The 26949-nt window shown below is 36.3% G+C and overlaps 6 protein-coding genes across 6 annotated transcripts in view; 2 read left to right on the top strand and 4 right to left on the bottom strand.

The window, feature by feature from the left end:
* Positions 1 to 7984, bottom strand: part of LOC105452688 — a 9516-nt gene extending 1532 nt beyond the window's left edge. The window contains exons 1-2 of the mRNA XM_011694027.1: positions 7745 to 7984; positions 7383 to 7498 (exon numbers count right to left, since the gene is read on the bottom strand). Coding sequence (XP_011692329.1) covers positions 7383 to 7469 — 87 coding nt within the window. The 5' untranslated portion in view covers positions 7470 to 7498; positions 7745 to 7984. The remainder of the gene's footprint in view (positions 1 to 7382; positions 7499 to 7744) is intronic.
* LOC105452690 (uncharacterized protein DDB_G0290301-like) lies at positions 2580 to 6623 on the top strand. The gene has a single exon (XM_011694029.1). The coding sequence runs from the start codon at positions 2902 to 2904 to the stop codon at positions 6070 to 6072; it is 3171 nt and encodes a 1056-aa protein (XP_011692331.1). The 5' UTR covers positions 2580 to 2901; the 3' UTR covers positions 6073 to 6623.
* A 125-nt stretch (positions 7985 to 8109) lies between the features above and the next one.
* Positions 8110 to 9911, top strand: LOC105452684 (zinc finger protein 511). The gene is made up of 3 exons (XM_011694023.1): positions 8110 to 8668; positions 8913 to 9114; positions 9203 to 9911. Exons 1-3 carry the CDS (start codon positions 8529 to 8531, stop codon positions 9644 to 9646), a joined length of 786 nt encoding a protein of 261 aa, XP_011692325.1. The 5' UTR covers positions 8110 to 8528; the 3' UTR covers positions 9647 to 9911.
* Positions 9912 to 10660: 749 nt separating this feature from the next.
* On the bottom strand, positions 10661 to 15501 carry LOC105452895 (hepatic leukemia factor). Its single transcript, XM_011694447.1, is given in 3 exon segments — positions 10661 to 11805; positions 14797 to 14886; positions 14889 to 15501. Coding segments are annotated over 3 exon segments (1221 nt in total). The 5' UTR covers positions 15030 to 15501; the 3' UTR covers positions 10661 to 10815.
* A 3946-nt stretch (positions 15502 to 19447) lies between these two features.
* LOC105452683 (40S ribosomal protein S12, mitochondrial) lies at positions 19448 to 23913 on the bottom strand. The gene is made up of 5 exons (XM_011694021.1): positions 23740 to 23913; positions 23511 to 23552; positions 23397 to 23444; positions 19840 to 20064; positions 19448 to 19725 (listed from the first exon to the last, which is right to left on the bottom strand). Exons 1-5 carry the CDS (start codon positions 23801 to 23803, stop codon positions 19595 to 19597), a joined length of 510 nt encoding a protein of 169 aa, XP_011692323.1. The 5' UTR covers positions 23804 to 23913; the 3' UTR covers positions 19448 to 19594.
* A 1584-nt stretch (positions 23914 to 25497) lies between these two features.
* LOC105452893 (keratin-associated protein 21-1) lies at positions 25498 to 26621 on the bottom strand. Its single transcript, XM_011694446.1, has 3 exons — positions 26561 to 26621; positions 25991 to 26147; positions 25498 to 25868 (listed from the first exon to the last, which is right to left on the bottom strand). The coding sequence occupies exons 1-3, from the start codon at positions 26570 to 26572 to the stop codon at positions 25498 to 25500; spliced, it is 540 nt and encodes a 179-aa protein (XP_011692748.1). The 5' UTR covers positions 26573 to 26621.
* Between the last annotated feature and the right edge of the window lie 328 nt (positions 26622 to 26949).

Below are 26949 nucleotides of genomic sequence, written 5' to 3'. Positions count from 1 at the left end.
ACAAAAAAATATTCAAATGTAATAAAGTTGTGAGATAAAATTGCACGAATTAAATTACGCTCAATATGACGATGACGAAAGGAAGAGAATGTCTGCTTAATTATTCTATAAGAAATAAAAATTTTATACTTTCACGCGACAACAAAGAATCAAGCAAAAAATATTGACGAGCTGTCACCGTTATATTGTGATTGTTCACTTTCGCGCGACGATCTTCTATGAAAGAATACATTGCAGAAAAATTATAGTAGCACTTAAGTTAGTAAAAATTATGATGAAAATTTAAGGAATGTTTACTTCTAAATTTCCTCAACAATATTATTTTAAATAAAAAATAATCTCTCTCTTCGGATAATGATAATGCAATAAATTAATTTCACATTTTTTAAAATTAAATATTAACTGTTTGTGTATTTTGTATTTTTTGTGTAAATTTAGAATAAAATTAATTAAAATCTATAAGATAAAAATCTTATAAGATTTTAGAAAAATCTAGTATAATTTGTTCAATTTATTATTAAAAATTAGTGCAAGCGATATCTTAGTGAACTGATGATTCTTCAATTGAGTAAAAGTGTGCCACTGTAGTAAGATTACAATAAAACGCCGTAAAATTTTTACCTTATATATGTGCAATATTCACCTTCGTGACCGTACTAATCGATTTCATTTAGTAACTGCGTTTTCGCCACATTGCTACATTAATTCATAACGTAACAACGTTTGTGAAAATCAGTGCGTTCTAAATCTATTTCAGAATCTTTAAGAATTAAATGTCATTAAACGAGATAAAATAATCGCGTCGCTTGCCGTTTAATTAGAGTAGCACCGCGGTTCAATTAAAGTATCACTACCGTTCACATTGCATCGTTCATAAAGTATTCCGAACTCATCTAAAGTCACGTAATATCGAACGTGTTAAGAATGTTATGTAATCGTGAGCCCTTCCTTAAACGCGCGGACCCAAGTTTTTATTCTATCCCTCCCTCGCGGATCGTCGTCCTAAGCAATTTTATCATCGCTAAACAAGGAAATAGCGACTTTCTCTGGCCAGAGAACAGGTTATATACTCTTGTCTACTTACGAAAGCCGTAAAGGAAACTTCCAAACGAACGCAATGTGTCGTCGCCCTCGTGGTCGGTCACATCGACGTCGACTGGACGCGACAAACGAATTGATATTTACTGTCATCAACCTTTCACAATACCGTCGTAAATTCCCGTCTTTCTAATATCACAGTCGACTGTAGTCGCATGAAACGTATAATTGTCTTTGTGGAAAAGCTCGCACGAGTGAACACGTATGTTTTACGCAACGCTACCATATAAATATTTACATTAAAATAAATTTCTTACTGTAAAGAATAAATTCCAAAAATCCTTATTCAGATAAATATACAGCGTTAATTAATACGGTATAAATAAGAAAGTTGAGGCTAATACAAGGAATTCTTCAAATTTTATATCTTCTTTCCAAAATATATTATATTTATATCTCATTATAGTGTCTAAAATATAGCTTTTTTCGACACATAGCACTTTTAAAACAGGAAGCTCACGTAAGTTATATGCATTGACAAGTAAATTTTTAATTCATCAAAATCAATATTGGTTCTTCATCGATTAATTCGAATGGTATAAGTGTTGCTCTTAATAATTTCTTTGCTTCTTACTTTAGATTTTAAAATTATAAGGTTGTCGAACCTAAACGTAAGAAAGTTTGTTACGAGAACAATTATTTTTCTTCACATTGGCGATTCCCGACGGAACAAATAGAGATAGTTTTGCATTTGTTAGACAAGCTATCGTAAGATGAGAATCTGAGATACCGGCAGTAAATACAAATTAATTTTACGCTTGTACACGCACCGGTGAATCTCCTTTCTCTTAGGGGGAAAAAAATGCACAAATGCAAGCATACCCGACAAATCATAATTTTAATAATCGGCTAATATACCTTTTTCTAGTACATAATAATTTAAAATAAAAATATTCTTTATTTTTATACAAGGAAATACTCATTTATAAAAAATAAATATTAATAAAAATTCTATTACAGCAAACAACTGGCTTCTTTATAACAAATTAAGAATAAAATTTTCTTCCTCTTTCGTTATAACTATATTCTCAGAATAATAATTAGATTATTAAGTAATTCGCTCGCTCTACTTTTTATTTCAAAACTCTCAATTACTCCATGGAAAGTTACGAGTCTAACGCGGATCTACTGTTCTTTTAAAAATTGAGGGATATTGCAACAGATTTGTGTCACGTTTGAGCGTGCAATTAAATCCACGGGAAAATTTTATCCAGCCAGAATCGCATGAACGCGCCTAATTTTTTTGCGTTTAATTTCTTTAGTGTTGACACCAACTTATTCGCGCGCGATCCCGGTACCTCCCGCTCGTTCCCGCCCGCGCATTGCGTCGTACCGCTTCAGTTGTCGCAAATCATTGAGTGGGCCCGTGCAATTCAAGAGAAACTCGACATTTCTTTCCGATATTATGCAAAAATTTATCCCCGCCCGTCAAATCATTGTTTAATGACTACGCCGCCGCAATCGACTCGGCAGTCCTCGTGAAGTACTGAGACGCGAAGGTTTCCTCGCGATGCGTTATTGCAAATAATATTTCCTATACGCCCGAACTCTAAGTCTAAATAATGCTATATAACTTATTACTGCTCATCTTCTAATAAACAACATAACAGTGATTCGTGACGTTAAGACAGACGCTATAAAATACAAACAGAATGTGTGAATTTTTCAGTTAAAATAACTGATTTTAAAATAAATACGAAAGTAAAGTGCCTCGGTTTGATCGATTAGAAGTGACTTAATACATAGTTTGATCCACTGTGCGATATGCGATTGTTTCCGAGCGTCAACTAGGTGTCTTCCACGATGGAATTGTATGCACGAATATTTATCCTATATTTACTGTGCGTCGCGCGCGCGTTCGAGGTGCCACAGGAGGAAACAGCCGAGCTCAGAGCGCGACCCTTGGCACACGTCGAAGATCTGTCGAGAATCTCATTGTCAGCACAGGAGAAAATCGACGGACAATCTACGGAGAATCCTCGCGATAAGAGAGCTCTCAATCTCCTGCTATCGGGTCTGGCCCAGATCTTTGGATACACGGTGACGCCAATTCAATACGCCTCGCTGTCAAACCCGAATGTCACGGGACCCGACGCCACAACGTCCAATCCGTCCAGGACGGTGGATTTGAGACAACAAACCGCATCTTCTCGACCCACGAATACCACGGTGCCGAAACAGCAAGAAACCATCAGATTCACCGGCGTGCTGAATTTCGGCAATAACACGGACATTGTAGGACAGCTGCAGCGATACGAGCAGATCTTTCACAGTCAAAATAATACAATGACGTCGCCGTCTGCATCGATGCTCCCTGCGGTGGATCCGGAGACGGACTCGTCGACGAAACCGCCTCTGTTAGCGCCGTTCTTCGTGAAGATCCCGTTGCCGATCGCGCCCGATCTCATACCACTCGATGAGATTACGATGCCTGGCGCAGAAAATCTCGGTCTGTCGTATCCTTCCCCAGCACTTTCCACTGCGAGTGGCGGAAACGAAAATACGGAAACGCCGGTTCGGAAAGAGCAGGAGACGGCGTATAGGAACAACGAGGACGCGGAACGATACACGGTGCAGGAAAAGGATACTTACGATGAGAAAAACGTGAAGAAGCCGGTGAACAAGTATAATCATCAATTATACGTCGACGAGCCGAGGAACAAGCAGCAGAAAAACAGGCACGACGAGCGGCAGCGCAAACAGGAGGAACTTATTAACTTTGCTATTAAGAAGTTGAAGCAGCAAGAAGAAGAAAAAAATCGCGATAAAGCTGTGCATTACAGTGAAAAAGAAATGAACGAAAGATACAGAAACCGCGGGGAGATCGCTGATCGAAATCGAGGTCATGCATCTAAGTACGAATCAACGGAAGAGAGAGAACCAGTGCATCGTGATGAGGAAGATGAAGGCTCCGCGGAAAGATACGCCGGCCAGGAGAATCTCCCGAACGAGGCCTCGAGGCAACAGTCAAAGAAGAACGAAAAAGAGGAAAGCGAAGACTATTCGAATTATGAAGATGATTCTAATAAGCAGTTTAAGGGGTACAAGCAGCCTGAGGACAAGTACGTGGAAATAGGATACAACCAGCAGCAGTTGCCCATCGGCGACTACTTGATCCACAAGGGTAATCCCGAAGTGATTCGCGACAGCTACGGCGAGGTATTGGACAACAAGAAACTGGAAGACGATAGAATCGCCGGTTACATAAGCATGTTCAAGCACCCGTACGTTCAAGCTGACGCGTACGATTCGCAAAGGGTCCACAACTCCGAGGAAGCGTCGAGGGAAAAGAATGAAAAGGAGACATCTGCCGAGGACGACGGTTACGACGAGCATTTGATTAGGCTGCAGAAGCTCAGGGAAGAGTACGCCTTGCCGGAGAATAAGTACGAAGAATACGAATTAAATGACGAAAATGAAGCGGATAGAAATGATAGAGGGAGCGAGAGAATCCAAAATAATGCGCCGGCGAGAAAACCTAATACGGGACGCGGTAAGGAGGATGATCGCGCGAGAAGGCCGACTGGATCGAATCGCGATGCTGTCGCGGGACTGGAGAACGCGAAGTCGCGGAAAGAAGTCGATTTCACGGGATACGTGCCTCTAGTCGTGCCGGTACGCTATATCGATGCGAACGACAAGGTGCAACAAGCGACTACGCGACAGTTGAGCTACAAAGAGGTGAATAAATTACCGGACAGCCGATTCAGTGAAGATAATAACGCGGGTCCCGCGCAAACGGTCCTCAGAGAGGAGCTGATTCCGCAGATCGGTTTGCCCGAAAGACCACGGCAATTGCACGAAGGCGAGCACAAAGAGCTGCAGGTGTGGCCGCCGCCTTTCGACTACGCCTTCGACAACACGGAACCGGCGAACAATGTCGTGCCGCCAAATTCGCAAAACTATGCCCCGAATTATTACCAACACGTCGTAAAAGGGATCGCGGCACAAGACGCGAATGACAAGTCTTCGGAGCAGCCTTCCGGTTATCTCGTAGTCGTTGGTAATCCGACGTATCCGTATCGGTATCCCCATAATATTTATTATTTCTCCAACGAAGCTAATTCGCGAGATCAAGTTCCTCATGCCGAAGTTACGCGTCCGCAAGAGAGTCCGCGAGTTCACGTTGCTCAACAAAGCGCAAGTCAACAGATCGTCCATGCGAGACCTAACGTCACCCGCGTGTACAATGTGAATGAGACGAACAGTCCTCGCGACTATTACTACCAGGAAATCCCAGCGAGTGTTCTCGATCATTACAGATACACTTTCGGAGAACGCGCTACTCAAGCCGAGGAACCGTTTGATATTGACATAAGAAGTCATATTCCTAACACGGAAAATTGGTCAAATAGAATATATAGGCCGCATTCGCCAAGCAATGCAGCCGAGCAATCTCCTCGGCCAGTCTTCGTACCATTGCAAAACATTGTGTCTTCAAATCAGAACGCGCAGAGTAGTAGAGCGTCGGAAATATCGCGTAATTCGCGGCTACTAAGACGACGAAAGAGTTTGCGAGCAAAGAAGAACGACGAAGAGGCACATCGCAAAGACGATGAAAAGACACATCGCAGGAACGATGAGGAGGCACACCGCAAGGACGACGAAGAGGCAAAGATCCCGCAATCGGCGTTGACGAGCAAGCCATTTGACGATCCTCAGAGCGCCCACGATTTCTTCGGTTTCAGCAAGGACGATTATAACTTTGATGGCGAAAGCAACGATGCAACGAAAGTTGCTGAGGAGAACGGCAAAACTGTGGAGGAATCGGACGCGCTCGTTGCACTGGAACCGGCCGCTTATCACTATGATGATGAAAGTATCGTGGAACAGACCGATGAACCGGAAAATAATACGGAGAAAGCCAAAGTCAGGGAGTACCGGAACAAAGTGGCGACCTTGAGAGTATCGGAACGGAGGCAATTAAAGCCGAACGGGCCGATCCACTATGTGGACTTTATACGCAATATCTGATTGTAATCTTATGTAGAAATAATTCAAGTAAATTATTAAATATTCAGCAATATTCAGCGAAATATTGTTAAATTGTTAATTCGCGCAACTAATAAGCCCTGTTTCTCGGTTCGGAAAATTCGTCACATATAATATTTCATCTGTATAGCATCTGTTGCTGACACAAAGTGTATTTTCAAGTGTTGTATTCAATTTTAATTTTAATAATTGTATTCTGTCGTTCTCTTAAGAGCAACATAAAATATAATTATAGAGAAGAAAAAATATATAATTGACTGTAATAAATTACCAATAATATTAACAGCCTGTAGTGTACTACGTGTGGAATACAATCACACACACGAATGCATGCAAACAAGAAAATATCTTTTTTATTAAAAAAAAAATTTAATTCAATACTTCGAATATTCTACATTTTAGATTAAATCATTTATTTATATTATAACTCATAGAACTTATCAATACTTTGATATAATTCATCAAACTTATTTCGATATAATTTTGAAAATAATTACATTTTATTTTACAAATGCTTTTAAAATATTTCTCCGGAAATTAAATCTATAATACAATAATTATTTAATACTAAATTACTTTTAAATCTATTAGATAAAAGTATGTTTGCGTGCGTGCGTGTGCGTGTGTGTTTTCAAAATTAAACATTGAGTAAAAATTAATAATTCAGAATTCTCTCCCAGAAAAATTTTTGTATAAGATAAAGATATCTTACGTAGCTCAACTCTTGCTTATAAGTCAAAATATTCTTTTTCTGTACATATGTTACAGGAGAAAAGAGAAGAAATACAAAGAAGGGACGAACTAGAGAACAGGATGGCCGAGATATTGGAAAATCTGAAGACGCGATTATTGGTTGAATAAATCGAGCGTCGATTATGCATATTATTTACGATCTACTACATATATCGACGGGTGAATTTTTGTTATTTCTCATTATGTTCTGCGGGGTTTGACAAAAAAATAAAATTAACAATGTATATCGCTTATTGATTCGTTAATTTTTATCAAAAAGGTTGACGTAAACGGTAAAGTTTATATTCAAAAGCATTCTGCGCGCAACAATGAACCTTAATCTCATTCGCGAATAAGACGTTCTTTCTCTCTGTACAAATAGACGGAATCGGAAATTGAACCCGCCGAAATTATATCGGTCTCAATTAATTATTATACTTCCTACTGTATTTACTTACGTCCATTATCGCTACATTTACGAATTTCGCTGCGCCAATGTTGCTGTATCCACGCTAATAAAATCATGTTATATCAAATAAAGTTTCAGTATTTCATCCTACCTTAACAATCTCGCCGATCCGCACGTTGAAATTCGCCTCCGATTCTCCTTCCGATAAACACTCAAAAAAGACGGCTCGGGATCGCATCTTAGATCTTATGCGGAGTCGTGGATGTTCTGCGGGGTTTGACAAGAAAATAAAATTAACAATGTATATCGCTTATTGATTCGTTAATTTTTATCAAAATGGTTGACGTAAACGGCAAAGTTTATACATTCAAAAGCATTCTGCGCGCAACAATAATAAACCTTAACCTCATTCGCAAAAGACGTTCTTTCTCTCCGCACAAATAGACATCGGAAATTAAACCCGCCGAAATTATATCGGTCTCAGTTATTATACCTCCTACCGTATTTACTTACGTCCATTATCGCTACATTTACGAATATTTCGCTGCGCCAATGTTGCTGTATCCACGCTAATAAAATTATGTTATATCAAACAAAATTTCGGTATTTCGTCTTATCTTAACAATCTCGCCGAGCCGCACGTTGAAATTCGGCTTCCGATAAACACTCAAAGAACGTCTCGGGATCACATCTTAAGATCTTACGCGGAGTCGCGGACGCGGACGCGCGGTTACACGATCGCGATCGAAGCGCGGCCATGACGGTATACGCTTTATCGGCTACTGGACGAACGTGCAGAATGGGTAACTACGTAGCTGCGTCCATTTTCTGACACGGTCGATAAAGTCATAACGTCGAAAATGGATGAACGTGATTCGAGTCTGTGCTACATCGGAGTCAATTACAGCCAAAAGACCGTCAGGTCCTCTCTGGGATCCTCTCTCTCTGTATGTAGTCTGTATTTCTTTTATTATGCGATGCAGCGATCGCGGGCTACGTCCACAAATAAAATGTGTGCAATGGGCGCCGGGCGGATCGTCTGCCAGATATCGCTCGAGTGACTCGAACCGACAGCCAGCTGAGCCAGCCGCGAACGCAGTATCTTGTGGCGCAACGTTCGACACGTGTCATTGGAGGCGGTTATATATAAAATATATAAACAATAAATGTTGATTCGAACGTGACCGTAATGAGAATTAAGTAATAGATATTAAGAAATTAAGTAATAGCATCGCGAGATCTCGAAGAAAACACGCACTGCATTTATCTGTATACTCAGTACAGTGTCTAATGCGCTATGGAGGAGGTTCTTCAGCAATTGGGAGTCGGGATTCGTCCTGTGAACGATCCTTTCTTCGAAGAGTCTTACAAAGTCTGCAAGGTCTTCCAAAGAAAGGGCGTCACGATTGATGACGAGGAGGAGCTCTGCCACGAAGCGTGAGTACGATCCTCTGTGAAAAAAAAAAGGGAAATGCCTGACATAACCTAAAAGTTTATTTTCCTTCGATAAACATCACACGTTTACTTTGCACGAATCCTCTTCTAAACAATTCTACAAAATGTCGGAGATTACGAGAATTCGAAAATTGCTCGACTTCTATTTCGCTGGAAGAGCATTGGTGTGTTGTGTACGCGATCGATTTGTAGCAGAGAGAAGTAAAGTTGATATCTTGTTTCGCAGGATCAAGGAATTCTCATGTTATGTCCCAGGATGCAAGAACACCTTTCAAACGCTGCTCGATTACGAAATGCATTACAACGGCTCGCATCGATACGCCTGTACGGAATGCAAAGTGTCCAGGCCGAATCCACGATTGTTGGAGATTCATATTCAGGAGACACACGATGCCTTCTTCAAAGTCTTATCAGAGAAGCAAGCCATGGTACGTAGAGAGGGCCCACCTTTTTTACCTGGATCGGTGTCGTTAGAAAATGTAGATCAAATGTACTTATTACAATACTTTCTTTTAGTATCAATGTTACGACTCCGAGTGTAATATGAAATTCAATAATCCAGTGGAAAGGAAGGAGCATTGCATTAGAATACATAGATTTCCAAAGAAGTATCGGTTTGACGACACGCCGTATTGCAGCAAGGAAGATGAATCGAATAAAATGGAATTTGATGTTGTCGCTAACAAGAGGACAAAAAAACCTGCTAAGGTACTCTTGAATAAAAATCAAAAAAGCAAGATGTTCATGAAAGCTGCTACCACTAGTGCAGTCTGCAAAAATAATGATGGTGTAGAAACAGTTTCGTCAAACAATGCCAAAACTAAAACGACGCCATTAGTTTTTATCCCTAGACAAGTACAGAAATCTTTTTCGAAGGTACTCACAAATAATCAAAATAGAGAAAAGAATGTTCTTGAGTCAGATACTATGATGGAACTTGCAGACACGTTGCCTGATTGACAAATTTGTATGCATGATTTTTTTTAACTTTTTTTTTAAATGACGAAATGTTTCGAAAGATTTTTGTGTAATTATAAGTATATTGTATAAGAATTAAAAGGAATTAATTTTATTAAGATAAAAATTAGGAAAAATGCTATTTTAAATCAAACTTATTTAGAATTGTATTTGTACGATATGTAAGAAAGGAGTTTTGTGCAAAAAGGCAATTATACGAATTGTATATAATACAAATATATATTTTAAATATTTGAGCACTACAAAACAGTTTATTACGTATATGAGACGAAAAAAACTTGTTTTTTAATGTAATAATATAATGTTATAATACATTGCAATATGTATATAATAACGTTCACAACTTCCGAATTCTTATTAAGTACTAAACTTTGGTTAAAATTTATCTTAAATCGATAGACATGTTATAGCTACATAGTATTTTTAATATTTCTATTTGCACAAACACTTGTTCTGACAATATCTTATATTATTGACAAATCTTAAGCCACATTATCTTGTGAGAGTATAGGTCAGGATTAATATTGCTTGTCAATTTCGATATTTTGATATCAGTCTGTTCGTAATCAGTCTTAATAACGTCAGTTATAAAGCATATTTAAATTACCGCATAACTCCACGCATTATCAGTTTTAATCTCATGTACGACGCAAAATTATAATTTTTATATTGGGACATCATATGGTACGGAGTTTAAATGTGATAATTTATGAAAATACTTTATATTAGTCTTTAAAAAAAATGTTCAGAGACATTTTTTTAAACACAGACGAAACGAATAATTTGCCAAGAATTTTTTGTTTATCAGTTGTGAATATTTTTACGACACGGAAAAAAATTATATTGGTAATGTACATACACACACATATGTATGCAGCATTAGATTCCATATGTGCCAATATATCTAGAATATAGTATAGTATGCGTATATCTTTATATATATACATATATTTTCATACATACTATATATAAAAATATATACACAAACTATATATTAATATATAGTTTATAGTTATATATTTATATACTAAATATATTAGATAAATATACAAAATATACATGATATTTATACCAAACGTTTAAATTGCAATTGGAAACCGTATCATGATGAATCGTAATATCGTATTATTATCACATGCCGTAATAATAATTCACAACTGAATTGAACCAAATTGTCTTAATGTGACGAGTTCTTGAATGAGTGCCTTCAGTTGTAGCTTTAATGACGCATTCTCACGTTCGAGCCAAGCCGTTCGGATTGCGAGCTCGTCCTCCTTCGCTCGTCGAGCATCCCTCGAACGTTTCGCTGCTTCGTTGTTTTTCCTTCTTCTCTCCCAATACGCAGCGTCTTTCTCCTCGACGGTGCTGGTAGGTAATCCAGGACTCTTGGACACTCGGCGCATGTTCGTATTTCCGTTCGCCGTTTTAACTGTGGCGAGCATCCTCTTACGGAAGTCCGCATAATTCACATTCGAATTGTGGTCGATAGTCGGAACGACGGACAAAATGTTGTTCGGATAGGCCTTGAACGGCCTCGGCGCTTTCTTCGTCGCGTCCTGCGATGATGTCGGCGACCTCGGATCCGTAGACGTCGAGCATTCTGCCGGCAGAAGCGAGATTTTTCTTCTGGTCTCATTATTTATTATCGAAGACTGCGACGTTTCCATGTGCGGTATAGGTATTATTGGTACGGGGATGTACGTGGCCTCGTTCGGAATCACAGGTAACGACGGCTGCTGCGGCGTTACTATTGTTACGCCCGGAGTAACATTGCGCGTATTTGTTAACGTTGCCGTATGTTGGCTACTATTTCCATAGTAGTCCACGGCATCGGTCATCGTCCTCTTCGGCGAGTTTGACTCGGAACATGGCGACAGCATGGCACTGCTACTCGCGACGGGAGACTGCGTATCTACATCTAGAAAATCTACATCTTGTCGATATCGCTTCTTTATACTTGTAGGCAAAGTTTGCGATGAGCCGACGGTTTCATTTCTGAATTCGGGCCATAAAGTCGAAGATATCACGTTCTTCTTGCGTGACAAGTCTAGAGCCGACATATTTAAGTCCGAATTGTCCTTTTGCTCAGAGCGTTGAAAATACCTCTCATCGTCCTGCTTGTAATTGTTCTCCATCGTTATTTATAATTTGCTGTGACAAAATTACAAATTATTATTAATTATTAATTCATATATTTATATATTTATATATTCATGTATGTGCATCAAATGAGAAAAGTATAAAAAGTTAAAAGGTGTACTCTCTAAAAAATGTTTAAATTTTAGACAATCTGTTACATCAGCATAAAGTTTATCAAGATGTTTCAAATAAAATTCCAATTAATTCTGTAGTAATTCAAATTCCACTATCCAAATTCCAACTATCACGCTAATGTAACTTTTCAATGGCGCAGCGATATTTTTTTTTGTTGCATTTTAAAATTTTGATTATTTTTAAATAGAAGAATAAAAATATATTTCAGAGTCATTTGATGACATATTTGTCATTTTACCAGTATAATGAAATACAACATTTGTGTACTAATAAATGTAACAAAAAAAACAGTTTTATATTAATTCTGTTCAAATTTAAAGCTTGAAAATTTCTACTTTGAACTGTTCCATTGATAAATTTCTCGGAAATTTTGTGCGTGTCACGTGCATTGATGATATATTTGCATTTAATTTTTATCCTCTTCAACGCCAAGCTGACCAATAATCGGAGGCTACACCTTAGAAGAAGGTCTGCTGAGATTTATAGAGGGGAATTCTCATTGTATCAGTTAAATGTAAATTGATCATCATTAATGCGTGCGACTGCGTCCCAGGCATCAACAAATAACATTCATTAAATGCATTTCTTTGATTTGATTACAAAGTATAAGTGAATGTGAAAGAAAGCAACTTAAAAATGTATGCATAATGTCGAGCGATAGTGAAACAGCGTATGTATATTTGTTACAGATCTCACATATGATTGTAAAGTATAAGCCTGTTAGATAAGTTATTCCGTGTCAAATAAATTTATATAAAAGAGATAATTTTTATTTTTTCTAACATATTAAAAACAAACAGATTCAACTTAAATCTGAAACGCTTAATAGAGAATTTTGTTAGTTTAATGCATGAAAAGAGTTTCGTTTGATTGAACAATTTAAAATTATTATAAACAATTGAAAGAGTTATCTTTTCAATAGTATTTTTCAGTATAATTTGATGAGTAAATTCGACAATATGTAATGTAATATATGATTATATGTATATATATGATTTTAAAAAATTTTATTTCTCAAGGTTAAAAAAGTACAAAAATATTATTATCTAATGGAATTCTATCGTAATTTATAAATACACTTACCTAATCCAAGTTTAATCCAAGGTTACACTGAGACCACTGCTAGCACAACACTGTCGATAACAATATGCTCGTTCCTTTCCTTATTATATTCGATTACCGCGCAATTACTTCACATGGGCAAATTTTGCAAAGAGACGTAAAAAAAGAGAGACTGAATCTTGTACTCGACGCAAACTTTACTGAGCAAATCTCTATGTCCATCTAGTCTCGGTCGGGGTTGGAAAAGCTTTATATAGCTCACCCTTGAGGCCCCAAGTTTCCTTCTTAGGGAAAGTAGTGGGGAAACTATACAACCTGTTGGTCAGAAATGGCACGTGCCATTCGGATTAGACGACCAAGCGATTTTCAAAATGTTTGACATACAACAATAGCCGTGAGAATAACATTCACATAGGTTTTTATTATAATATAATATAATATCATAAATATATATTATAAATTATTTATTTTATTTTCAAATATTTTCTTATATATATCTATAATATACATTTATTTTGCGAACTAAAGATTTATGTATATTAGCAGACAATATATTATTCTATCTTGTAGAGTTAAATAAGTTTGCGTCGTTTCTTTAATTCTTCTCTTTTTTTAGAAATTATTTTAAGTATATAATATAATAATATATAATAATTTCATAACAGAATTCACACAATATCGCATAGTTATGTCACCCGCGTGGTTTGCCGGGAACTATACTGAATACTATAAATGAATACTAATGCACAATTAACGATATTATTTCGAAATCGATTTGTCAGGAACACATTAATTAAAAGTGATATGATCATAGACTTACTTCTCTTGAACTGTATTCAATTATTCGTATTCATAAACGTACATTATTACGTTTACGTGGGTGGACGAATAATTGAATACAGTACGAGAGAACAAATCTAGAGTCATGTCACTTTGCGATGCCGATATTTACAAAGGCTTACAAATTGAATAACTTTAAAAAAAGATTTTTTCTTTCTGCGATCCTTTTTTGACAGTTCTTGTGTGATTTATGACCAAAAAGCTTTAATATATTAATATTTTAGGTTAAAATTGCGAAGTCGGCTGTTCAAAAGAAAATTGCAATCTTTTTAAAACTCGTCCGTTTCCCAAGACATTACAATAATAGACAGAAATCCTTGCAGAAAAATACTAAAAGAATCAAATTACATATTTTGAATATTAAAAGCACTGAACTATTCAATAACAATTCGGGGCTAAATTTTGTAAAAGAACTCGTTAAAGATACATCATTTTTCAAATAAAAAAATTCGTTTCGCCTTATCATTTTTCATAGGATTCGTTTACGTTTCGTAGATCATTAAGTACAGATTAGAAATTCACATATGCATTTCACGTCCCTGAAAAATAATCCAATGTCAGAATATTAGTAAGTATATAGTAAGAAAGAAATAAATCAGATTGCGAGAAAAAATTAATTAGATAAAAGATACGAAAATTTTCGCGCGCGTTTTATAAAGTATACTGATTAGATCAATAAAAATAATTACTCTGCGACAGTTCTCAACGTTAATAATAAAGCCATGGTTCTTTTGACATATCCACCGTTGATCTTCTCCGCGGATCTCATTAATGTTAAAGAAAAAGGATTGACATGTAACAAAATGAAAATCGTCAGCGCGAAGGGTTACTCTCGGATGCGACGACGGCGATGCCTCATTATGTCGACGTCTCGCGATCACGCCAAATTTAGTCGTCCATTCTGGGTGCTCCGGGGGTTGAAGCTTGTCATTCGCAGAAAAGCATCTCGGCGCTCAATTCACCGCACCGCCTCCTTTCTTATGTATACAAATTTTTGCTCTTTTGGCTGCATAACCCACATTTCTATGGTGCGCCGGTGAAACGGCCGCAACCCGTTATTTGCGATTTTTCCCGTGATCGCCGTGGTCCCGGCGACGCGGATGAATGCATTCGCCATTTGCATCTGTCGCACGCTCACAGGCATACGTGCACAGCGACGCATCGTAACGGTATCGGATGGACGCGGCATAGCCACCCCATCGCTTTCCTCGAAACGTCTGAATTTGCGGGCCGTGAATAGCCAGATGCACCGTTGATAGTTTTCTCAGGGTATTTACAAGTGGCGAGACCGTACAATCAAGAACGGACATCTCAAATGGACATCATATTTTCTTGGCTCTTTTTAATGCTAGCGCCCGCAAATAAATTGAGTTTATAAAAATATTAAATCAAGCCGTTCGATTGAGACTTTTTAATTTTTAACATACCCATGGCAAGGATTTGCCATCCGATAATTCTCGAATATTGTACTGTGCGTTGTATTATACGTTCTGTATGTTACATTGTTACCTAGTATAAATACCATAACTGCGTGTCTCAATCATGCAATGTTTACGTGATTCCTCGTTATCACTCATCCAAAGAATGATCGACGCAATCGTTGATTCATAATCTATTTCGTAGCTCATTATTGATTTTTAATTCGTAATATTGATCAACAAATATGAATAATAGAAATTTCAATTCAATATTCACATTTGTAGATTTGTATTTTATTTTTATCTTTTAATCAAAAAGTTTTTGAATATAAATCATTTATATAATAATTATTTCATGTTGACTTAAACGATCTTAAACTTCTAATCATATTAAAATAATCAAGATTGAAAGGCTTTTTGTCTCACATGTAAGTCCCATAAAATACAAAAATAAAAATTACATCTTTTTGTTCTCCAATGATCAATGTCGGAGAAGTTAATATCTACAGATTCTACAGTTTTATTGGTTTGCGTAATATGAGTAAAGTGTTTATCTCTAACAATTTAAAATAGTTAATTATTACGTGAAAATAAAAGTTAAGTGTAGCCTCACGTTTGCTTTTCGATAATTTCATTTGTTTACATTTCAAGGAAAGTTTGAACAAAAAATTCAATTTATAAGATTAATTTCAAATATAAAGTTATATTTAAAAAGAATTATAGATTTACTTATCACACTCGTTCTTTCTGTATTTTTCATTTAATATGATTTATGCGACTCTTGTATATAATGATATACGCATAATTATCACCATTAATGAGCAATGACTAAAACACGAATATAATTTTTGTTACTACTCCTTGTTCAATATTATCTGTACGCAATATTTGTAAAATTATTTTAATTTAATGATTTGTTAAATCGTTTTATTTAAAAATGCAAAATAATTTTCTTAATACATTCTATTCTATAGAAGTAATATGTAGTAGTGAACGCAAAAATATGTTAACCGTTGACAAAATCTCTTGAGCATCATTTCTCAGCTTAATTACTTGGAGAATATGTTCCTTTGACCTTCTGCATTTCCTTTTCAATTTTCATATTTAAATTATCTTTGTTCTCTTTCGGAACCTTTGATGTTATCTTAGACACTGGCGATACTTATTGCCAAATATGATGAAACTGCCGATGACAAAGAGCTACCGAACAAACAGAAGAACGGGTAGATTATTTTCGATTTATCTTCTGTCCATCCACCAAGTTTGCTTATAGTTATTCAAGATTCATATACTGTCAATGACCTTGTACATTCACTTTTTGCGAGAAAATGTTTTCTCTATTCACCTTCTTATTCCGTTTCTACCGACACACCCTCCCACTTCGAGGATGGATTTTATTTGTTGACTGAAGTCCTCTCTTTGTAGCTCGATGAAGATGGATCTCCGCGGCATGCGATACGTTGGGTACACCCAAAAAATTATGTTCGATTTAAGTTGTAGTTTATGATATATTAGCAAATATTGAAATTGTTACGTTAAGAGACCTATCCCGGATTTTAAAGACGTATAAAAAGACGTATTATGAAATAAAGTGAATTTAATTTAATGATTAATAATTATTATAATTAATTTCACGAACGATTTTCTTATATTGTCATAGACTCATAGAGCATTTTTATAAGTATACCAGCAAAAATAAATAATGACCAATATTGACCAGAGGTATATTAATGAAATTAATAATGAAATTAATTTTATTAAAAATTATATATATAAAATAAAATGGGATGACAGCTGGGCATACGTATGGCATAAAAAGAAATGCTTGTGCTGGAAAGAGAGAGTAATAGTCGAACTGCGCGAGTGCAGAATTTTTAGAAAGACGAGATCGCCTGGTGTCCGGTTACTAAGCCGAACGGTAAAGAGTTAGGCACAATCGTGCGACAGCACGGAAAATGTTTACTCGCCATTTGTTTGAGAGGCTTTTGGGAGCACTGTTAGTCATTTGGAGACTCGTGCATTGTAGACTAGCTTTCTTTCGATTTTGTTACCGTTGTTGAATCAGTTCAACGGCGGCGATTCTGCTCGGAGAGTAGCCTTTGTGCGCGCGTCCTTGTTTGAAATCTCGTATCTTAAGCAGAATTTTATCTCGAATATTATACTCTCACACATGTTTAGAATACAGAATTCTGATTGTAACCACTAGATCCTAAATCGGGACGTTTCGCAGTTTCACACCAGTGAACGAGCGGTCGAGAAAATAATTTGATTTTATCGATTTTATTATTACTTTACGCGATTTTACTTTATTATTACTTTATTATCTGTTACTAATTAAGAATATTGTAAGCAATTAATTATCATTAAAAGTCACTTAAATTTACAAGTAAAGCTTTGTTTTATAATTTTTCAAATATATTCATAAAATATCAGTTATTTTGTATAATATTTAAGCCGCAGAGGCAGCTATTCAGCACACACCATGATTTTCCTATTGCGATTTTCACATTACCTGCTGTACAAATTGACTTTTATAGCCTTCAAGTATCAAAAGAAAAAAAAATGCCCAAATAAAATACGAACTGAAGGTATGCTAAAAGTATGCTCTAAATTCACTAGTTTGCAACGTCAGCAAATTTAATAGAAACATTTGGCTTATTTAAATATATATTCTACCGATTCCTACCTGCCGATTCGATACACAAGGATTAGGAACTTACGGACTTTGCATAACGTATGACGTACTCGTACAAGGCATAAAAGACTCATTCAGTCCTTCATTTTTCATGAAAAGCAAGAAATTTGATTGATTGATTTTCTCATGCTTTATGCGTTGTGCAAAAGTTTGCCGCTCTTATTATTATATTTTCTTAAAAATAAGAAGTCGTTAGAAAGTTTAACTGTTAGAGTTTAGTGCTAAAAGATTAATCTTAGCATCTTTGAATTATTTACCTTTGAGTTAGTTCCCTTGTCAAGAATATTTCCAACAGTTAATTAGTAAAAAAAGTATTACTATAATAAATAAATAAAATCATGTTTTAATAATGATAAACGCTTCAGAAATAATTCTCCAATCTTGGAAAACTCTACTGATAATTAAATAAACCTCTTGAATAAATATTTATAACGTGAATAATTAACACGATGACATCAGCTTTTCACAAAATAGAAAGGACATATATTGCGGAAGTTTAATGAAACATTCTGCCTCACGCACGCCTCGTGGCGCTATCATCCCTTGGGATAGCCATTTCTCTTCGGTTAAGCCTCTATTCCATAACAGGTTCTCATTCACACAGTATATCTAATTAAAAGTATCCAAATTAAAAAAAAATAACGAAAAATCTCTTTCAAATTTTTTTGTTTTAATTCCATTCGGATGACTTCAATATTTAATGTTAAAGAAACCTTGCACTTTTACGACACAAGAATTATTTTATTTTCAAGCGTAATATAAATTCAATTGAATGATCAAAATGCAACCTTTAGGCATGATGCTTATTCGAAAAGATTTGTAAGAATCCTTCTTCGTCTCCAAAGGGGTTTCAGGTTGAGAGCCGGTCTTCTCCAAATATCGGGATATTGGTCAGCATGTCATATGGTCGATAGCCGCGTGGGCGGACGAAGGTTGCAGATGCGCGACGGCCAACCCCTCCGTAATAATGTCGAAAAAGCGGATGCTGTGTCACAACCCTTTCCCCCATTGTGTCCCGATAGCAGATCCCCATTGTCCATCCACCGTTACAATAACGAACTCGCGGGCCAGGTAACGGTAAATGTGCGGTGGGGCTCGGCATCCGAAAAGTGTGTCAAAGGCCCGCAATTTTCAGGACTAATCTCTAAACCGTGACGTCCCGAAAATTGCTTTCCGTCGCGGGCGATGTTGATCGATTGTGCGAAATCGAAATGCCTTGATCATCACACTCCCAATAATATCTTTAATATACATTTAAAAATCATATTTTAGAAATTCAGAAAATTCTTATAATTATATTTTAAACTAATCATTTCTAATAAATAATGTCGCAAATTGTTACCAAAGGCCAAATCTTTTATATTTCATAATTCGGAAATGTAAAATTCTCGAAAAGTAGATTAATAGATAATACCTTTACATCATATTTTTATCAAGAATATATATCGTCATTTCCGTGCTATGATAAATTTGCGAAATTTAGTACTACGGTTCTTAGGAACTAATTATTATTTTTTTATTGATACAGATTGTACATAATAAAAGTATAGACAGTAACGAAGTTAAAAGTTATAGTTAATCTATTTTTTTTTTTACAGAACTTACATAGCCAGACAATTGGTGACAATTGATAATTGTAAATTAATTGCTCTTAGCTACATGTGGCAAATCATATTTTCCACGCACGCATTTTATCTTAACGCCAGGTGTATCTCGCAGTCGTCCATTCTTGCAGAGCACTATATTATGTTCCTGTAGATTGTGGCCGATTCCTGAAATCATTTAATCCATCTGAATCATCCTTCTAACGTGTAGCATGCCAAAGTTTCCTGGTGCGACAATAACTCGGATACCAAATTGGTACAAGCATTAATTACAGATCTTACCGGGAACATACGCCGTCATTTCTTTGCCGTTTGACAATCTCACAACGACGCATTTTCGATTCGCAGAGTTAGGCTTCTTCGGCTTTCTAATGACGGTTTTTAAAACTACGCCCTTCATAAATGGTGCGCCGTCGAAAGGATTCTTCGAAGGTTTGCGCTTTTTGTATGGTCCACCTCTCCTATACATTTGCCATAATGAGCTGCCAAATCTGATCTGTCCCAACCCTGAATCAGTATAAATAATCATGTAAGCGTTTTCTGTAATCGGGTAGAAAATGATTTGGACAAAAAAAAATAGAGCTACCGATCTTATTGTACGTAAGTACTATCGAAAAATATCTCTATGCAATTTTTTATGTATTTCCATCTTCAAATGTAATCGACTGAATTTATTGATTTAGTCATCATCTCGCACACGTTTCAATAAATTTTAATTTTCATAATTCTGAAATCGTCTTTCAAGACATCGATTATTAATATATTATTAGAATACGTCTAGAAATTCAGATGATAAGCGTGACGTTTTCCTTTATGAGAAAAATAAATTATCATGAAATAGAATTGAGATGAAGACGAATTGCGAAATTATTAAAAAGTTTCTCCAGTTTTCTATTATGAAACAGACCTCGAAAGAAGTATGTGGTGGGCGGATTAGAAGCATTTTCGCAAACAATCAAAGAACATGGGAAAGGCACGAAATTCCTGTCGGCTAAACTAACAAATATGATAAATGACGTAAGCATTTCTCAAAGAATAATATTTTTCTTTCGATCACGCAAACCATTAAAATATTGTTTGAAAAAAGAATGTGTGTGTGTCGTAATCATAAAAAAAATAAATTTTAATTTTTGCTCCCTCATTTTTTGTCGGGCATATTTTACAAGACTGCTAGTAATTTTACAAGATGCTAATAAAAATAAACGTCTTATTCGTACGTATTCGTAAAATACGTTATTATATAATTTCAATAACACCGTTGTGTCAATTGAGAACATAACGAATTCATACGTGGTTCATATACTTATTCTAATATAATTCTTGAAAATTTAATTCACGTGATCTTGAAACTTTAACTTGTCAAAAAAAAAAATGCATTATGTCAACTTTAACAATTTTAATGTTTATACAGAATATAATAGATCTAAGATTTAGCTTTTGAAACGTGTTATTAACAATTGAATCTTTTCGTTCTTTATTATTTCTTATTTAATAAATTAATTTTGACATTTGCCTCTAGCACACATCGATACGTTTGACGAAATAAAATAAAATCTTGTAAGAAAGAATATCGTAATACATTTGGCAACAATCTGCCACATGTTTTGAAAGATTACTTAAAACGAGTATCGTATGACGGTATAATCGCTAAAAAGGATGCTCGTTACGAAGTGATCAGTTTTCGAGAATGAAAGCTGTCGAAGGTGACGTTGAGAATTTTAGAGTTGCCTGCGAGAGCCGTGACATTCTGCGATCAACCAAGGTTCACCGAAAGAAAGTGCCATTGTTGATCATATCGACAATTGGCTGACCACCGTCCGTCAATACGACAGATGTCCATCGGGATAGTGACTAATCCGTCCTAACTCCTCCTATGCCAGACGCTATTATGTATAAAGGCAAACCCCTTTTCTCATAGATGAATACGTAAGATTACGTTGCGAAAATTTTCGGCGTCGGTGTTGCGCTTTGTTGCATCGTTACAACGTCGCAAAAACCTTTTTCCTTTCTCTCCTCGCTTGCCTCGAATTTCTTTGAGAATTTTTTTTTGTACTGATTACGACCTTTACATTCGAAAGAATGCGAATTTTTAAGAATTCTTCTCCCAGTCGTAAAAATTATATCGCAATAGTTGATACTAATAATTTGTGGTAAATTAATATTCGTTACAAGTGATTTGAATTGCCTTTGATATTCGAAATGCATAAAATAGGAGAATGCAAAGTAGAAAATATTTGTGTAAGGTCAAAACAAATTAACGTGATTCTTCATAATCGGATTCTTCATTAACCCTCTACCCGGAATATCAGTCATTATGACCGCTAAGATACACATTTACACTAGTAAAAAAATGAATAAAACTCGTGTTTTTCTGGAATAGCGGTCATTATGATGGGGTGTTCCATGTAACCGGGTATCCAGGGGTGTTCCGTAGAGGATTAAAAATTATTTTAACTCGTAAAAAAATATTTTTTTTCTTTATTCATTTGTATCTTTTTCTAAAATATTTTTCGTGCCAAAATATATGACACAGGATTTAGCATGAATGATTGAAGAGAAAGTCGAAACAACAGATGTTAGGAAATATTAGAAATGTAGATATTCGTAATATAGAAGCAAAATTCTGACCGGGACCATTAAATTAACGAAACGCAAGAGATCCGTAATTCTGATAGCGCCGTCGTTTGCGAATGCTCTCACGAATGCTCTCATGAATGGATCACGGGTCCACCCTTTGTAGGGTTGCGAGAAAAGCGGAAAGGGGGAAACGCGCGGACAGTGCCTGATCCCACAGCGACAACTGGTCAACCGCAAATGGACACGTCACACCCCTCAATTCCCAGCGATTTTCGCTAGTGGTCACAAGGGCTCCGTCTTTACGCAGCGCGAGCCTTTTCTTGCGAAGTGGACGAATAGATCCCTTTTGGTATTTTGGAGATCTCCGTCCGTGGGGATCAAAGAGGTGAGGGCTGCGCGTATTTTCGCGGCAGAAGAATGCCGGGACCGCGATGGGAAATCTAGCCGACTTCCTACGAGATTCGACCACTTCTTTTGCAGAATCCGGATCCAAGCAGAAAATCGTGAAAATACGTATCAATAGGCGCTTCGGAGAGGACCAATCTAGTCACGCTTATAAGAAATGCGATACCTCTAACGTTTCACACAATTTCACGTAAACAGGTCATCAAACTCCTAATCTTGATTTATCTTGATTTTTTTTATTTTCAAATCTTTGGCACACACGTCCTTTATACCGATTGAGAGATTTGAATGCATTGAATTTAAGTTTATATAATTCAAAGATACATAAATTTAGTTAATAACAAATAAGATCATTAAATTGTTGAGTCCATTAGGTTAAATGTTTAAAATATTATGTATAATTAATATATATAATTTTAAAAAATTTAAATTTTGATATATCTTTTAATTATTTGAGTAATAATTTTTGACAATTAAAAATAGTGGTTAGAATTGATTTTTATAAAAAAATTATGGCAAAATATTATTTAAAAACAAGAAGTATATGCACAAAATAATTCACAGAATGAATTTCAAAACCATTCACAGAATAATGAATTGTTTACAAGAGAAAGAGATAGTTTCCCTCGCTTTTCTTCCTGTCACTCTATCTTATGACCAAGGCTCTTATTTCTCTCAATTATTAAACAATTTCCAACAGGACGAGAAAATCAAATGATGAATCGACTGTTATAATATAATAAAAATATGAATATCCAATTCGTATTAAAAGTATTTATTTCGAATAAAAGAATTGAATTTTGACATAAAATGAAAAATCAAGATTATGACTCGCATAGATTTAAAAATTTTATTACCTTGCAGCGCTGTGGTCACACATATCCTCGTGGCATTCGTTATGTTTCCTATCAATAGCAAGTACAAGATTTTAATTCTTTGTTAAATAAATCGACATTGTGTAAGGAGATTACCTTGACTAGAGTTGATTCCACAAAATCTCGTTAGGCTGCCACCTGAAATAAGTAAAACGGTTACAGATTATATATAGTTAAAACAGAAACGGTCTAATGATATAAAATAAATATAGATTAAATAAAAAATGTTGAAAAGTATCTGTTGCGACAATAACCTCTCTTCATTCGGAGATTAGAGGTTAGGTAATAAAAAAAATAATTATATTGTATAGTGCAATGCTCATACTTGGAATGGTACTTGCTACGCAAGTTCTCGCTATGTTCATTACACTTCTGGCCAGGAAATTCATGATTAATGTTATTAATATACACTTTTCCTACAGCAACTTAACCTCACCAAGTGTTGCTAATCTATTTTGAACATGATCGTTCACTACCACCATCTGGTGACAAGGAGGCAACTATCTCGTCAAAGTAAAGTAGAAATTCTATTTACCAACTTTGGAAAAGTCATTGTAATTATTATGTAATTTTTCATTCGCATTTCTGGTTTCTGGTATTTAATTTCATCTTATTTTTTTTTGTATAAAAATACACTTTGTCTATTTATCCTTTTATATTACATTTTTGAATATATAAACTATTAACAAAATGTCACATGTATAATACGTATTAGATGGTTTGAAAAAAAACGCATATTAATAATAAAATAATTATAATGATAATATTAAATATAGAAACATTTTAGATAAAAAGAAAAATATAAAAATAAATTTATTAGTATAATGTATGTACAAGAATTTTGTTTAATAAAAGAACAAATCTAACACACACACACGCATACGCGTAGTGAAATAATCGCTTTGATATATTTTAAATTACAATTAATAAAAGATTTATTTAAAAAGTGATTTGATCAATCTTGATTTCTGGGAGATTTGACATGTGTGACTGTCATATATATATATATATATATATATATGACAGTCACACATGTCAAATCTCCCAGAGATCAAGATTGATCAAATCACTTTTTAAATAAATCTTTTAATTGTAATTTAAAATATATCAAAGCGATTATTTCACTATACGCATATGCCTCCAAACGCTAAGACACTTGCCTGGATAATATAGGGAAGTCCATGCGTTAAAATATTGGTTGAGATAATATATATTATTCGCAATATAATTTCACAAAATTAAAAAAAAAAGATACTTATTAGCATCAATATTATTATTAAAATACTCGATTTAATTTATGATGTTACGTATTCGAATTTAAAGCTGTGTTTCAAGACTTTGCGCGCAGCCAGGTGACTGGGGATTGTGATAAGAGTCACGCAAAAATATTATTATTATCAGGCCCGGCGTTTTATGTGTGAATTGTGCGGAGCAATCCACACCCCAAAATCAGGTGGGTATGGATTTCTTATATACCCGAAAAAATTCACACCCGACCATAGAGATTTAGCGGAGGCTGTAATAGATGACATTGATAAATTATTAAATAAATTTATAAGTAAAAATAATTATAGAGCATCCACATTTTTTATTGTAAAAAATAAATAATTAAATGTTAAAAGAAAAATTTGTATACTTGGAAATTTTATGAACTACTGCTGGAGTTATAGTGAGGGGAGAAGGGAAGGAGGGATTTTTCATCAGAAATTTTCACAGTATTCCGCACCAAGAGCCGAGACAAATCGCCGGGCCTGATTATCATTAAGCACCACAAACTGCAATTCAGACATTGGCCATTTTCTTATTGAAGTTTGTAATTTCACTATAATTTTGTTTTACGGATTGATCAATTTGATTTCAGAGAGATTCAATTATTATATATTGCAGTTTATCTTCGCTATAATGGAAACGTAAAAAAAGGTACGGCGGTTACTAAAAAATACAAAGTTTATTTAGAAGTCGCATAATATAAAAACTTGGGGGGGGGAACTAATTTCAGAGACAGAGAAAACCGAGGGATCATATTGATGTTTTGCGACGTCTTGCGCGTCGATCGAGGTAATGCAGATCAGCCGCCGCGTCTTCACCATCCGTGGCCGTAACCGGCGCCGACGCCGACGAGACCGCCGTGTCCCAATCCCGCGCCGTATCCCGCGCCGTATCCGGCACCGTATCCGATTCCCGCACCGTGTCCAAGGCCAAGACCCCTCGCGCCGTATCCCAGCCCGGCGCTATATGCGATCGCTCCGGCACCGTGCCCGAGTCCGAGGTTCGTGCCACCGTATCCCAGACCGCCCGCGCCGGAGTAACCGATACGGTAAGACGAGTACAAAGGCGCGCTGTATCCGTGAGACGCTATGGGCTGCACGTTGTAGCCGTAGGCGGGTGCGGAAATGCCGTGACCCGAGACGTAGGCCGGGGCAACGCCGCCGCCGAGATAACTCTGTCCGTAGCCTGAAAAATCGAAAGGGCGCGTATACGTCTCGCGTGACCTCTAAAAGTGAAATTACCCCCGGGGCGCGGAAACGCCCGGGCGTGCCGAGGACTTTTAACTATAACTGCAGGGAGATACGTACCTCCGTGTCCTCCATAAGCCGATCCCGCAATCAGAGCGTTTCCTAATCCTCCATAGCCGTAACCCAACCCCAGAGCACCTCTCTTCTCTTGTTTCTTCTCTACCTGTGTCTCCTCACCGTAAATGGGCATTGCCAGGCCCAGGATGGCTAGTACAAGCTGCAACAGATTTGCGAGAATTGTAAGCGAAGTTAAATACATATTGTATTGTGGCAATTTATTTTCCTTAATTTAAATTTTAATCTATTTTCTCACGAAGTGGTTGACAATTAAATCCGCCAAAAAAAAAACATTTTTTACTTTTGATTAAGACTTAAAAATATTATAGAAAATACGTGAGACACTTGTGCAAATAAAGAAAAATGAAAATTCGTTTTAGTACGTTTACAACGAAAACTTTGTCTTGAAAGAATTAATAAGCCGCATCAGAATTAAATGTCTCGCGGTGAATTCTATTCACGGGGCGCGTAATTAGAATCCGCGAATTCGGTAGGGATCCTGCGCCGTGTAACGCCGTGGCGATCATTCCGGTTACTCGGAGAGAAGAGAGGAGAATTAGAATTAGAACTCACTATAGCGTTCATGGTGGCGGTAATGATGTGGCGATGCGGAGATCACTACTGAAACTGATGCGGACCACACGAGACACACCCCCTTTTATACCAATGCAGTCTTTTCTCACAGTATTGCATCTCGCCGAGACGAATTGCACGTGTGTATATGTATCGCATATCGATACGCGGTAACCCCGCTCACTCACACACATACGCACGTAAATAGAGATGTAGGAGCAGTTAGCGGCGCAATAACACCGCCGGCAAGAAGGTAGAAGTATATACGCGTGGCTAATACGCCTTTCTAAAACGATTTTTCTAGCGAACTCGTCACGAAAATTCTTTGTTAGACCGCGCGATCGACTTGCGTCGGTGGGAATTAAAAGTCGATCAATCAATTCCCCCCC

This window comes from Wasmannia auropunctata, unplaced genomic scaffold, assembly GCF_000956235.1.
Source record: "Wasmannia auropunctata unplaced genomic scaffold, wasmannia.A_1.0 LD336026.1, whole genome shotgun sequence".
In the NCBI taxonomy this organism is placed as follows: Eukaryota; Metazoa; Arthropoda; class Insecta; order Hymenoptera; family Formicidae; genus Wasmannia; species Wasmannia auropunctata.
Note: the sequence above shows the minus strand (reverse complement) of the source record. Positions and strands in the feature narration are given on the sequence as shown.

What these genes read in the sequence shown, in the direction of transcription:
- LOC105452893 (XM_011694446.1), bottom strand. An exon ending in GGCTTATGGAGGACACGGAG is followed by an intron (nt 25,869 to 25,990) that starts GTACGTATCTCC and finishes TCGATTTTTCAG; the next exon opens with GCTACGGACAGAGTTATCTC.
- LOC105452683 (XM_011694021.1), bottom strand. Translation starts at nt 23,803, where the DNA reads ATGAATTTCCTGGCCAGAAGTGTAATGAACATAGCGAGAACTTGCGTA. An exon ending in TGGAATCAACTCTAGTCAAG is followed by an intron (nt 23,445 to 23,510) that starts GTAATCTCCTTA and finishes TGCTATTGATAG; the next exon opens with GAAACATAACGAATGCCACG. An exon ending in TGTGACCACAGCGCTGCAAG is followed by an intron (nt 20,065 to 23,396) that starts GTAATAAAATTT and finishes ATACTGATTCAG; the next exon opens with GGTTGGGACAGATCAGATTT.
- LOC105452690 (XM_011694029.1), top strand. Translation starts at nt 2,902, where the DNA reads ATGGAATTGTATGCACGAATATTTATCCTATATTTACTGTGCGTCGCG.
- LOC105452684 (XM_011694023.1), top strand. Translation starts at nt 8,529, where the DNA reads ATGGAGGAGGTTCTTCAGCAATTGGGAGTCGGGATTCGTCCTGTGAAC. An exon ending in GAGGAGCTCTGCCACGAAGC is followed by an intron (nt 8,669 to 8,912) that starts GTGAGTACGATC and finishes CTTGTTTCGCAG; the next exon opens with GATCAAGGAATTCTCATGTT. An exon ending in TATCAGAGAAGCAAGCCATG is followed by an intron (nt 9,115 to 9,202) that starts GTACGTAGAGAG and finishes ACTTTCTTTTAG; the next exon opens with TATCAATGTTACGACTCCGA.